General features: G+C 40.5%; 1 protein-coding gene across 1 annotated transcript in view; it reads right to left on the bottom strand.

The window, feature by feature from the left end:
• Positions 1-14655, bottom strand: part of DNAH6 (dynein axonemal heavy chain 6) — a 299735-nt gene that overhangs the window by 8637 nt on the left and 276443 nt on the right. The window contains exons 69-73 of the mRNA XM_012774259.3: positions 12305-12424; positions 11277-11398; positions 6066-6195; positions 3739-3866; positions 71-256 (exon numbers count right to left, since the gene is read on the bottom strand). Coding sequence (XP_012629713.3) covers positions 71-256; positions 3739-3866; positions 6066-6195; positions 11277-11398; positions 12305-12424 — 686 coding nt within the window. The remainder of the gene's footprint in view (positions 1-70; positions 257-3738; positions 3867-6065; positions 6196-11276; positions 11399-12304; positions 12425-14655) is intronic.

Genomic DNA, 14655 nt, shown 5'->3' with positions numbered 1-14655 from the left:
CTTCCTAGTGACTTTAGGGGCAACTATGCTGTCAGAACTCATCAGACCCCAAAGAAGTGAATTTTCTTACATCTACAAATGCGGTCCTCAGAATAAGGTCTTTGACCCATGATCCTAGTGGCTTCAGGGACGGGTAGGCTGTGTTGGACCAGAGAGAGGGAACCTGGTTGTTGAGGAAACTGTTATACACCTTTTCCATTTCTTCAGACATAACCACAAATCCAGCAATGGCTTTGTCAAGTGTTCGTAGAGAAACCTGAAAGAAGAAGAAAGGATTATTGCCCTTTCCAGATGTATTTATCAAGCCTCAATGACACTCATTCATGGTGGCAGGTGCTGCCTTGGCTGAAGGGCCCGCTTGCTGGGTTCCATCCTCTCTGCACACTGTCTGCTGGGCCAGACCCTCTAATATTTCATGCATTTTTACAGCATGTGACCATAGAGTGTAACCCTTGGGGGTTGTGGGGAGGTTCAAGCAGTTAATAGCAGAGCCCAACACAGCAGAAACAAGGGAAGGAGAAATGTCCCTGAAACCTGGAGAAATGGCTGCAAGGAATGCCACCATCCAGCTGTCCTCCAGGCCAAAGGAAAAATGGGTCTGATAGTGATTTGAGAATCATGGGGTGTGGGAAGTTGGGGGAGAGGGGGTGTAAGAACCACCTCATGCCACTGGCCATCTCTGCCCAGGGCGTGCCCACAGCCCCCAGAGTGAGAGCAGAAAGGGGTGATTTTTAGATGAGACCAATCTTCCAGCTGATGTCGGGGGGCCAGTCTTGCACTGAAGCACTTCCTTAAAACATCCCTTCTCCACTCCTCTCAACATTAGACAGAGGCAGGCAGTAGTCCTGGGAGACGCTGGCTGGCAGCAGAGTAGAGGGTGATATTTGCCACCTGGCTAAAGACACAGGAGAGCATACAAATGGGTTATAGCCTTCATGGATTCCAGTTTTGTGAAAACTGCCATATATTGGGAAAATATATTAGGAAGATATTAGAGGTAAAATTTATGTTGATTAAACAACCAAAGAAGTCCTGGGACCACATGTACCTAGTCCTAAGGACAGGCAATGTGTGAATGAAACAAGGCTAGTCATCTTTCCATTCTTTTATAGATCTATTCATTGCTCCCCTCCTCCCTATACCTCTTTTCATAAGAGGCAGTGGTAGGAAAAAGAAGAGTTTAAATTCAATTTTTTGAGGATCTGAGAAGCCATTAGCAGTAGGGTACAGGAAGGAGGGCCTCAGCCAGAGCCAAGACAGTGCTGCGTCTTAGACACTAGGAGTAGAAAAATGTAGCAAAAGACTTATCTAAAATGCAGGGAGAACCATAAAATGAGAGATGGAGGGATCAGACTTCCAGAGCCTTCAAGGTCTGCTTAAAGGAGAAAAAGATCACAGTACAGTCAATTCTTCTGAAGGAGGCAGCTAACACACAGATGTATTAAATGGGAGAAATATAGTTCAGATGCTTTCTTTCCCCTGCAGCTAGAAGCCTAAATAACAGGGTGGCCTTGTCACTCCAAGGGCCTGCCAGTCTCACAGTTCTGTAACTTTCTGGGGGAGAGCGAGCTCCCAGGATGGCAGCTCCTGAGGCTGCTGGGTGCTGCCACCTTCCTTTGGCCTTTCTTGTTGCCACCATATTACTGGCTGGCTGTTCCCAAGGGGAAGTGAAGGTGAGGCTGGGAACAAAGTCAGGGCAAGGCGGGACTAGGCCCTGAGGTCTAGGATGAGAGGTCAGGATGAGGAAGGCCAGGGTGGTGCTGCACCTCCCTCAGATGAGAGCACTTGGCTGTGATTCCTGAGGCCCTGCAGGCTGCCTCTCCCTGGGCTCTTCCCCTTATGCTTCCATCAGGTGAATCCCCCCTTTATTGGTGGACTGGAGTTTGCTTGACTGGGAGAAGTAACCACAGGGAAACCCAAGAGCCACACTGGTTCACTCGCATGTTGAAACATTCGTGGAAGATTTAGTATGTCAGTTATGAAGGAAATGGAGATGACTAATATACCAGTTCCTTTGTCTTTAAGTTCTCTGTTAGAGTAGCCACACTTATGGAGGGATAATTACAAAAAAATGTAGTAAGTACAGCGATGGACACAGACCATCTGAAATTATGGAGTTCTAAGGAGGGGCTCCTAAGTCATCTGGAAGTGGAGGGAAAGGCTGTTGTTATTCCAGGAAGATGCTATGGAGGAAGTGACATTTGGACTTGCCTATCTTCAGGTAGGTGGAAAGTCATGATGTAGAAAAGGCAAGAGGTGAGTAGCATCTGTTTCCTTTTCGTCCTCAGAACAATAATACCCCCTAGGTGTTAGCTGGGTACCTAGCACTCCTTCTAGAGACTACACTGCAGACCCCTTGCAGCTGGGGTTTGGCCATATGACCAAGTTTTGGCTAATGGGATATAAGAAGAAATGTTATCTACAGCTTCTGGATCACATTTTTATAAGGAAGCTGCTTTTTCTTGGCCCTCTCTTTCCTCCTTACCACTAGCTGGCAAAAGTGGGTATTGGAGCAGCCATCTTAGACCTAGAGATGGGAGTTACCTGTTGAAGCTGGAAGAGCCAACCTGCTCATCCCTGGATGAGCTCACAAAGCAGAATTAACTACCTGGCCTAGACAGGGCTTCCTCTAGGCTGTTGAGGGAGAGTAAAGTGAATTTCCATCTTGTTTTGGACTATATTGTGGGGGTCTTTATCATAGCAGCCTAATCTGTTCCCTGAGTCATTCAATATAGAAAGCAATAAGCCCCAACCCGGCTACCTGGCCTGTTGACAGTGGTGCACACCTGACTAGATGCTGTAGCTCCAAGGTGAAAATTTCACATATTCATCTGACCCAGGGGGCCCACATAACCAGCAAGCCTCAGTGTTGCCAGCCAAGAAGCAATGTTTGGAGACTTTGCTTTCCTAATAGGGGACAGAAATGGTCTTTGGCTTTAAAAGATCCCCAAGTTCTCCCCCAATATTATCCCCAATCTTGACTCTGGGCTAGGTATTGGTTCCCTGCTTAGCAGTAACACTTTTCCTTTTAATGCTCAATACTTGCTCTCTAATAGTTTTAATTTTTCTGTTATTAATGTTATGCACAGAGAAACTAGGAAGTCCTTTAACCATCATTATAAATCAAGGCTATCTAGAGAGAAAGTATCTGTGAGTTTAAGGCAAAGGATCAAACAGTTGTTTGCAAATTTTAGTTGCACTGAAATCATCTGGGGATACTGACATATTCCTAGGCTCCACCTCAAGAAATTTGAACTCAGTAGGTCTGGAGTGGGATCAAAGGACCCACATTTTGAACACATGCCACAGAGGATGCCAATGCAGGCATTTTGTGGCCCACACTTCAAGAAACTCTGGTTTTCATAGTTTTGCCTTAAGACATTATCAACTGCAAACTGGACATCAGGAACAAGTACTGAATCACTATTAATGAGGTGCCTAGGTCCCTGATCAGTTTCTAGTGAGTCAGTGATAATTCTAAGGGTGTAAGTTAAGATAAGGAGGAGACTGAGGATTTGTACTGTTACTTATTCACTCCATCATTATTAGAAAAAGGGAATACAGACTTGTTAGAGGAGGATACATTGAATTTTAGACAAGCTGGGTTTGAAGAGTTGTTAGTGTATCTAAATGGAAAAGTTGAAGTGATGGGAAGGGAAAATTCTAAGCACACTCATGTTATTGTACAATTCTCTACAAAGCTTTGACAGCCAGTAGCAACGACGGGCGCTCTCATACATGGATTAACTTCAGCAGGTTGTTAAACCGGTCCACTTCCTGTCCAAGAACTGTGGTCAAGGAGTTCAGGCGTCCTTGGGGATCCTTGACGAAAAGGCTCTCAGAAGCACCCTCCATTTCCAATTTTTCTGAAACACACAGAGCTGATTCCTCAGGTCAGTCATGATTGGGTTCTGTTCTTTACTATTATATAATGTGCTCATCTTCACATTTTTCTAAAGCCAACTTCTCTCATAATTTAAGCCAGATACACAGGGCTTAAATGTGACATTTCTCTAGTTCAGGACTCTTTGGTGATTCACCTGTGTTTATCTTTAAACAATCTATATTTTCATCTTCTTTGCCAGTGAGAACCCTGGGACGGGAGGGTGGTGGGTCCTTGATTGCTTAAGTAAGATGCTAGAGAGACTGACTGTGCTAATGTAGAAGGAAGGTGTGAACTGGAAACAGGAAAGAAGCCTGCTCTTTTTAATTCTGGGTGACTGTGGGGAGCGGGAGGGGGTTAAGAGGGAAGAAGATGAAGTGGAAGGTCAATACTCTCAGTGATATCTGCATATTTGATAAAGGGTTTGTCTGAAATGTTTCCATGGTGGACAAGGAGACTTGGCAGGAGGGGACAAAAGGTGAGCCCATCTTTGGCTGAATGGCAAAGCCCTGAAGACTTCAGTGGCAAATGCTAGCAGGACACAGCCGCTACGCAGTAGACAAGGGATATTCCAGAGACCAGAGGGGCCAGGGAACCTAAGTCTTCCCTCTGCCATGCAGGTGTGTAAGGCTTACTTTTCCCTGTACACCTGCACTGCATTGAGGAGAGGTGGGGTTGGAGATGGGAGACAGAGAGAAGAGAGAAACTTGGTATTTATCCTAAGTTACTGAGCATTATTCAAAGGGACTGACTGAATTATTAAGCAGGCTCATGGTTCAGACTAGATGGAAGATTTAGCTTTTCTTTTTCCCTATAATCCACTAAATGGAGACTTAGATGAAGAACCCTATGAGCTATAAAAGATGAAGGAACTGCATTTTCCTTGTACATCCGAGGAAACTGTGAGTAAACAAGCGGCTATGACATATATATATATATATATATATATATATATATATATATATATATATATATATATAATTTGTTCTTAATTACTCACAGTTTGGCTGCTGGAGAAAAATCCCTCAGCAGCGAGGGTTGGTCCAGTCTCTTGGATCTACAGTACTGATGTTACATGTCCTTGGCCTTCTCCTTCTACCATTCCCCTCATGCTATTCCAAACCCTCAGCTCTTTTGTTTAGCCAATTGCATCCTTGCTCCCTCAGTCTCAGTGGATGACCTTCTTAGCATTTCACAGTAGAAGTATAAGCTTTATCAAGCTTGGAGGTAAAAACCCTCCCAGGTGTCAATGGGACTCTACTTAGTAAGTATATTATCTCTCTAGCCACCCACTCATCTATGCATCCCTTCTCCACCTAGCTCTTCATCTTATATTTATCTATTAAAATGCTTCCTAAAATAACTAACTCAGTTTGCTTCATCAATGCAACTCTCTACCCAAGTAGATATTCTTTTGAGGGCCTGCTCCAAGGAGCTAGATAACTGGCTTCTGAAATCACAAGTCTCATTTTCCTCTAGGAGTTTTAAGAGTATTGACAGGACTCACATCACTGTTTTTTTCTGCCTCAATTTTCTTTTTCCTATAATCACATCTCTTCCAACCATGAACATTAGACTAAGAAATCTAAATCTACTGCCAATCTAAGAGAAATGTGAAAGTGGATCTCTTGTGATCATTTAGGAAGATTCGTTAACTCATCAGAAAACAAGGTGAAAGTAATTTAGCTATTTCTTCTGAATGAAGAAAAAAAATGAAATGAATTCTAGAGTAGGGCTGTTCAATAGAAATTTTTACGATGATCAAAATGTTCTCTATCTGTGCTATTCAATATAGTAGCACTAGAAATGTGACTAGTGCAACTGAGGAATTGAATTTTAAATTAAATTTAATTTAAATTTAAGTAGACATATGTGGCTAGTGGCTATGGTCTTGGACAGTGAAGTTCCAAAGATATCAGTATAATGAAGTCAAGAGAAGCTCAGGAAAAAGTCTGGTTAAAGTTACATTGGGCTAGACCCCATTTGGTCCTAATGTTTCTTCTGGCAGTTGAGATGTCAAGGTGCTGGAAGCTTCTAGTCCATAAATGGAGTACTCCATATCAGAAGAGCTCTCTGGGCAAGTCTACGTAATAAGCAGATTTAGTCATTTGCTTATTGCTCAGTTCTCTGAGTTTATTCTTAAAATTCCCATTATATACAGATTTCAGCAATTATTTATTACCTGGGATTCTGGTCTGGACAGAAGCAACAAGTTCTTGAACAATTTCATCATTGCTTTTTCCTTCTCCACCAGAAAATGACCTTGGCTGAACCTCAAGTATGGTATTGATTAATGTGCTGGTCTCTTTGTACTATAATGGCAGTAAGAGACATAACAGTGAAGACTAAAATTCTCAAAACATAATTTTGCAGTATATATTATTTACTTACAGAAGGAAAGGAAATTGTCAAAAACAATTAGAAAAGTATTGTGGCTTATTATCGAAAATTTAGAAAACACAAAAAATTCATGATTCCTGATTTTTAGATATAATTAATTATAATTAAATATAATATAGTTATATAAACAATATTTAAGTTACTCTCACTTAGACATTTTTTCTATTTATGTACAAATAGTTTACAAAATTGAGCTCATATAATTTATGTAATATTCTTTTTTCAATATCATGAGCCTTTTCTCATACCATTAAAAAATCCTCATGAACTATGCCTTTAACAGGTTGCCTGCTATACTAGAAAAATTTTTTTTTCCTTGGGGCCAGGGCATTTTGTTATGAAAATAGAATAAAAACTTCAAAACCAAAACAATCTTTTCTAATTTAATGGAAATTTTGTTATTTTGTATTGTTTTTATGTGTGTGAGTTATATGCAATTAAATTGTTAATATTAATTGTAACAATAAGAAAATCAAGTAAGATTTTCACAAACCAACTGCAGGGTTTTGCCTAGGGGGCCACACACGAGGTAACATGCATGCTACAGCATGGCAGTGTGAGTTGCATGTGTACCACTCGGCTCTCAAAGTAAAGAGACGTGTGTTACGTATACTTCACAAGGCCCTGAGCTCAAAAGTAGCATGAATTAAATACAATTCACCTGGCAGTTAACGTGTTAAGTGACTATGTGATACTTTGTGGTATCAATGCACCATAATTAATATAGCAACTTATCTACTTTTTGGACATAGTTTTTTGATCTTATTAGATGCTGGGAATAAAATATCTGTATGTGAATTTCATCCACTATCTTAGACATTTTTTAAATGATAGATTACTAGAAGGAATATTTTTAAACTGAGTATTACTACATTAATTTCTAAAAACATTGTATCAATTATGTTCCCAACAATAGTGTATCAGAGGGCCTGTCTTTCTGTGTCTTTGCAAGAATTATTATTATTACTTAAAGAATCTTTTCCAATTTAATAGATAAAAAATAGCTTCTATTTTTTGAACTTCTTTGAGGATTAACAGATTTAAACATTTGAAAAAAAATACATTAATTGGCTATGATTTTTGGTGTTTTGTAAATTATTGATTTATAAAAAGATAATTACATAATAAGGAAAGTTAACTTTTCTGTTTTTTTTTTTTCCAAAAATGTTTTGGCTTGTCATTTGCTTTTTTGGATTTTTTTATGACCTTTTTGATATAGTCACATATATTGGTCCTTTCTAATGTGATTTATTTTTGCATTTCTTTTTATGCTTGTAAATTTTTATTCCAGGGTCACTTTTGACATATTCATTAGGTCCTAAATACAACTATGAAGTTATTTACTTAATGCTATAGTTAAATAGCATGATTTCTTTGCTCAGTGCCAGTCATTTAATATTATAACTTTTTCATTTTAGTCCTTGAAATTTTGGTTGGTTGGAATGAGTCTCGGAATATTTAGTGCAGCTGGCATAGTATTACTTCCTATTACAGTGAGCTAGAGACTTCTAGTTCATACCGACTCCCAGTTCTCCTTTCCTTAGGGCATAGTGAAGATTGCATTTTCCCTCATCCTTGCAGTTGGGTAGGCCACATGACTATTTTGGCCTTGTAACATGAGCTGAAGTGATGATAGACTAATTAGGCTGAGGCAGTGAAAAGCCTCTAGTCTCTAGTAGTAATTCTCTAGTCTCTCTCTCTTCCCATGTTGCAGTGAAAGAAAAGGCCGTTTGTTCTAGTAAATGCAGCTACAATATAACAAGGCCTCTTCTAGGCTGGGTCCCTGTGTGGAGGAGAGCCCACTCTGTCAACCCTCGCACACAATCGAGATTGTGTTAGATTAAATCACTGGGATTTGGGTCACTTTCTTACTGCAGCATAACCTAGTACGCTCTGATTAATATAATAACCCATTCCCCCTGTTTTTGGGTGGAGGGTGAGGTAGATAACACGATCTTTTTCTAATCATTGTAGTTCCAAACTTGTGCCAGTATCTGTCCAGGCAAAGCTTCATTTTTTTTTCAATACAGCAAAAAAGTAATTAATTCAAGACCCTCTTAAATTATTGCTTCTGTTGCTTATTGTTTTGTTTAATCTCCTTGCTTTATCCCCCATATCCATTATCATCTCTCACCATTTTCTATTTTTGGAACATTTTAATCTCTATTCTGGAAGGCTTATTAAGTTTGCTTCCTATATCACATATGTGATAATCTATATGTCAATCCTGGTCTTTAAGTTCCCAAAGCAGTTTTTAATCCTGGTTATGGTATTTTTAGTTTCCTTGGAATATTTCCCTCTCACACATCTCATGGATCCCTTTGTATTTATGTGTCAGCCTGCTGTCAAATTCTGGCTTTCTCTTTTATATAGGCTAGATTTCACATATTATCCCAGATGCCAAAACATGTTAGTTATTGTCTGGTTTCTGCAGCAGACGATTTGCAGAGGGTGAGTCCGAGTCTTCTGAATTGTGTTTTTTATCCCTTATCCTTCAGCATGTTTTTTTCCTCTCCATTGATTCAGTCTGTGTTGTTTTTTTCTTTTCATTTATTCAGTTTCTAACGAGAAGAAAGAGAATAGATCTCTGTCTCCCCACAGACAGCCTATGCATATGTCCTTTGACTTAATACTTATTGTCCTCTTGGGAGGCAAATTTCTTCCTTATTTCTCCAGCTTATGTGGACAGGTCAAAGTCCAAATTTCTTTACTAGTTTGTGATAAGCATCCATGTGAAGCATAGCTTGCTGGGATAAGCAAGGAACAATTTATATCTTTTGCATGAAGACTCTACTGATTATAAGAGGCAGCATTGTCTAACCTAAACCAACTAAAGCAAAGAAAAGGAATCTGTTACTCATGTAACTGGGGAGAAGAGAACACAAGTCATGTGGATCTTGTATTCCAAAATATGCCATTTTGACATCAAGATTACTTTGAGCAAAAGGCAATTTGAAAAACAGTAGATGCAAGAACAGTATTCTAATCTCCCCTTTTCCTGAAAACAGGAGATAAAAACTCTCATGTGAAAGATGCCCTCCCCGTACTAGGAGAAAAGACATATTCTTTAATGGGGAGTTCCAGCCAAGAGAATTCTGTACAAAAAGACCTTGTTAAAATAATTCTTATCTTCCTTTAGCCTTCCCAAATAATTTAGTTACTTTTCCACAATTGCTTCTTTTTGTTCAATCTAATAAAAAAGCGGTAGGTTTTACCCCTTCTTTGGGTCTTCATTTCCTTACTAGTGTCATGTAAAACTTATATTAAATGTGCATGCTTTTCTCCTGTTAATCTCTCTTCTGTCAATTTAATTCTTGGGCCCCGTCTGGTCCCTGTGAGGACACAGATGGGGTTTTGACTCTCCCTTTCTAATGCCTTCTCTCCTGTGCAGGTTTGGCTGTTTCTTGTACATTGCCCTCATTCTTATGGCACATGCACTTCTTCCACGTGGCAGATGGGAGGGGTTGGGTATGTCAGGGTATGTCAGTTGCTGACATACAACATCCCAGCCAGGGATTCTAGAAGACAGAGACAGCACCCCCTCCACTCCCAGCATCCACATATACTGTCTCAGGAAGGGCTCCCATGTAACTCACATGGGTCATGTGTGCACTCCTTGGACCAATTGGAATGGCAAAGGGAGCGGGAGCGAGTGCTGCCTTTGGCCAGGGCTGGGTCACATGTCTGCCTCTGTGGAGGTGGCAAGTTGTTGGGATTCTTATCAGAATTTCATGGAATGGGAAAGGGGCTGTTGCTCCAAGGGAAAGAGATGGGAATGGGGCATGTACTAACCAGAAGAATGGAGGAAGGAAGGCTAGACAGGAAAATATACCAAGGGCTTACTAGATATCTGCTGTCTCAGTCATTCTGAAACTAATGGAAAACATAGAAAAAGACACTGCAGGTACCCACTGCCAAGAAGTGCCCCCCACCAACGGTGCTGTCCTTACAGGATGCAGCGGGCCTTATCATATCCACACTGCCCTACTCCTTCTCTCAGCCTCCTCTCCCTCTCCAGAGCAGATTGTCAAAGAGGAAGCAAACATTGACAGTAGGTTTAGCCACCATTTTTCCCTCCTGAAAGTAGAATAAGGGGAAACAAGATGCATTATTCTAACTCACAGCTGAATGGCAAAGTGATCTTAATGCCAGAGAACATGAAATAAGGTGTCAAAACGTTGACCTATTGGTGCTCTTTCTGGAGGTTCCACGGTTGTTTTGCATGGATTCCTTGATATCTAGGCAGATTTCACCTCTAACATTTACAGGGGCAAAACTGAAGTTGAACAGAAGGATGATTATTCTTGTGAAACCAAATCTAGTTCCCAATGTCTAGAGTTTTCCAGAGCCCTCAGAGACACACCCCACTTCATGGCTTCAGTTCTTCCACAGATGCCTGTCCATGGCAGATGATGGAAGTACAAGGGTAGGCAGTGCCCAGGTCATGGGGAGCCTTGAGTGCCATGCTGACGAACTTGGACTACCTTTAAGTAATAGTGCAGCATCAGGAGGTCTACACAGAGGAGTAAAATAATCCAGTTTGCTCTGTGATCTGATACTGCGACCATGTTTTTAATTTATCTGTTTTGTATATTTCTTACTATACTTTATAATCTAATCATGTACGGATCCACAAACCTTTATGTAATGTGAGACAAATGTACCCAGCACGGAGGGAGAAGGCCAAAAGAGAAGGGGTTATACTATTGTCCAAATCCCCATGCTATGGTTGGACTATGAGCAGGTAGATTATGGACCAGGCAGAAAGCCTTCGGATGGAGGGGGTTGGCCAGGGTCGGGGAAATGCGTAATGATCCTAGGATTTTGTAAAGGATCTGGAAGGAACAGGCTAAATTGGGACTAATGTTGAAGTTAAGGTGAAACAACTATCTTATTTATTTAGGAGTATTATAACTTACAGAGAGAGTGAGGTTGACATTTTGTATTTGTATACAAAACATAAATATATGTTTTAAGTTTAAAGGCTACATACCTGGAAAACTAGGTTGGCATTTTCATGCATTCCAAAAATTTCTGGGTCATCCATTAAAGGCAGATTTTCAATGTAGTCCTTAAACTCTTGAAGGCTGTCAGCCTTGGGTGCAAAATAGATGCCTGTTATTAAAAACACAGAAGACAAATATGTCTTAAATAGACTGGCTTTGCACTGCCAAGATGGCTCTTCTCTGCCTGGTTCAGGTGGTGGCTGCAATCAGCTGCCTCATGTAGAAAAGGGGATTATTTTTTCTGAAACCTCCTTGTTTTCATTGCTGTGTCTAGTTTTGTTACCTTTTCTTGAGGCCTTGAGCATCTGTTATTGTCCTAACCTATCAGGACATCTCCTCCAAAACATTTCAAAATTCTGAGGACCCAGGGATATGCCACTGAAAGGTGCACCCCATTAAGGCCCCCAGATTAATGCTTGTGTTAGAGATTGCTTTTGTATTCGTTTGATAAATAATAACAACCCTCTCCAATAAAAGGTACATTTGCAAAACGTTGACATCTGGGGCTACTCAATGTGATTACAGGAAATGCGGTGAGTCTTATCAGCCGTCAGGGGCAATCTCTTACAACTCAGTGGTAGGAGCTTTCCTGCGCTCACTCTGTGCTAATCAATCCCTCCTTCCAGGGGAACAGACACTCAGGATCTTTATCTATTTCCTGTCTGACCCTTAACGAGCTGTCACCAACTCACAGACCTGATTTTTACTCAACTTGCTGTAATGGAAATTTTAATTACTTTTAAAATATGCCAAGGGATATAACTTTGAAAACACATTTAGACGTAATACAATCAACTTTAAAAAAGAAATAATTCCAAGTGGTTACTGCACACTATGTATCCTTGTGCTTTTACTATCAGACCAGCTCTGAAGGTGGTCATGCACGGGGACAGGGTGGGCGTGGGACTGCATTGTGATGACTGGACACAGATAGCCCCTGGATGGAAAAGCGAGATGCTATCTGTCAGCGCCTCCTTGGGAAAGGCCTTTTATATAATATTGAAAAGTCATTCACCTGATTCAGAATATTTATAATCCTCCTCTAACGTTTCAGGAGAAAAAAATTTTTTCAAGACAGTACGAAGGCATCTTTGGTCCCAGGTGTCTGTGACTCTACCACCATATGTAATTTCACCTGAAAAGGAGTTTGCATTTTAAAATGATTACTATTTTTTAAATTGATAAGCATACCACATTCTAATAGATTTATTTATATATACATTTATTTGGTACTTAAAAGAGCACATCAGAATTTCCTTTCACTACTCATTCCCCACCCAAAGAGAAAAAAGGGTCAATTTAAAAAAAACAAACAAAAAAATATCTGGTACATGTATGCTATCTATTCTGTAACTTACAGAAACTTAAGCCATTGAGCTCTATTTACATATTTCTTCCTTCTTCTTGTTCTTTTGCTTTGAAATATTGATTTTGAGCATGTATTCTAGAACATACACACTTTCCATGAAACAGTGCTTCTTTTTGGGGCCAATGAGTAAAATGAAACCAAACACTCATAGCAAACTCTATACATTCTTTATAAATTATTGTTATCAAGCTAAGGAGGAAAGATAGATCCAAGATGAAAGAGACAATGTGCCTCACAGAAATTATGTTATGGAGAATTAAAACTTCCTGGTATCGTATCTCTCATTCCACAGAGAAGCTACTTTTGGTATGCTCCATTGTCATCCCAAAACTATGAGTAGGAAAGAACTGTACTGGAATGATATCTATTGCTAATATAATTCTTTGGAAAAACTCCAGATCCATTGCTACAATTCACCAGTCACCACTGTAATGTTCTCAGAAGGATTTCACCTATGATACTGACATTGTCAACTTCTGAATCCTCTGTTGATCCATTCTCATGTCCTTCTCTTCCATTATGCCAGAAAGAGATGCTTTTTCATTGTCTTTCAAGCTGAGATGGTTGGTTGAGAGAAAGTTATTTCAGTCTCTGGAATCTCAACAGTTTATTTCTTCCAAGACAGCAATGTCCTTACCTGCACATCCTGTAGGGATGCCTATTTTTTCCTCTCTTCCTTTTTTTTTTATGTTTCTTTCCAGTCTTTTAATTTTATAATTTTAATCCATAGAAAGAATTTGCAACATGAATTAAAAATGAGTGTAATTCTAAAAATAAATGCCTTTAGAAGAATGTAGCAATTCTTGTCCATTTGTTTCTTGGAGTTTTATGATTAATGGTGCATTTGATCCACTCCTCTTATAGTGCCTTTGTCAGTCTTGTTGGATCAGCGACTCAGGGAGAGGCAAGGAGGAATAGGTACTTGGGCTCATAGTCAAGTTGGAGAATCCCTGTACTAACAATTCCACGAGGGAAGGAAGAGATGCTCTGTGTCTTCTTGGGAATGTTCTTTAGCCACTCTCTGGGAAGTCTCGGAACACAAAGTTGGGTTAAATCTCTGTGGTGGGTCCATCTGGTCTGGGCTTAACTTGAAGCTCCTAACTTGGATTCTTGGAGCTGGATAGGAATGTAAAGTTCACATTTCTTCATTGTAAAAGGGAAAGGAACTTGCCTTAAAGTTTATTATTCTAGAAAATCTTTCTAATTAAATATCTGCATTTTGAAAAGTAGCACAGAAGTGTTTTCCTACAAATCAACTAACTTTGTGCTTCTCCGTCCAGATTTGGTTTTATCCTTTTTCTTGGATCAAGCGCAGCAAACAAGGAACCCTGCCATTTGACTCAGGGTGGATGACTCACAGCTGACTTTCAGGCAGGAGTCTTCTGGGTCTGGTCTTCCCAGGAGAGAGACTGTGTGTGTGTCGGGGCGTGTCCACCATACATGCCACTGCCTGGCCTGGCCCCAGCACCGTTCCTGTGGGTCTCCTTGCAGACCCTGCCTGTGGGGCTTCCCCCATCTCCTCCTTTCCCATCCCCATGGGCTGGCTTAGAGACGGCACAGTACAAACCGGATAGGCTCCATCTCCAGCAGCACTCCTGGACTTACGCATTGCTGTAACCTAAACTACACAATTTGAAGACCCTCTTCCAACCCCAAATATCTTCCTGTATTTAAAGCCTCCTAAATATGTCTCTGTCCAGTCCCTTCTGTCCAGTCTCCCCACTGGTATTGCTACATCCCTGTGTTCAATCCCTCATCATCTTGCTTTTCATTATAGCTTTGTAAGTTATTCCACCTTTTCCCAACCTAAAAGGTTATCATTGCTAACCATCGTTTATAAGATAGAGTGAAAATTTATTAGCAAGACAAAAGCTGGATATGCCCCCAGCTTACCTTTTTTAGTTTTGTTGAAGACAGAACTGCCCTCCATACACACCTCCCCTCATGCTGTGCTCCAGCCCTCTCCCACCCCCAGCAGTGTGTGGGATGTTGCATGA

The sequence above is a fragment of the Microcebus murinus genome, chromosome 3, assembly GCF_040939455.1.
Source record: "Microcebus murinus isolate Inina chromosome 3, M.murinus_Inina_mat1.0, whole genome shotgun sequence".
In the NCBI taxonomy this organism is placed as follows: domain Eukaryota; kingdom Metazoa; phylum Chordata; class Mammalia; order Primates; family Cheirogaleidae; genus Microcebus; species Microcebus murinus.
Note: the sequence above shows the minus strand (reverse complement) of the source record. Positions and strands in the feature narration are given on the sequence as shown.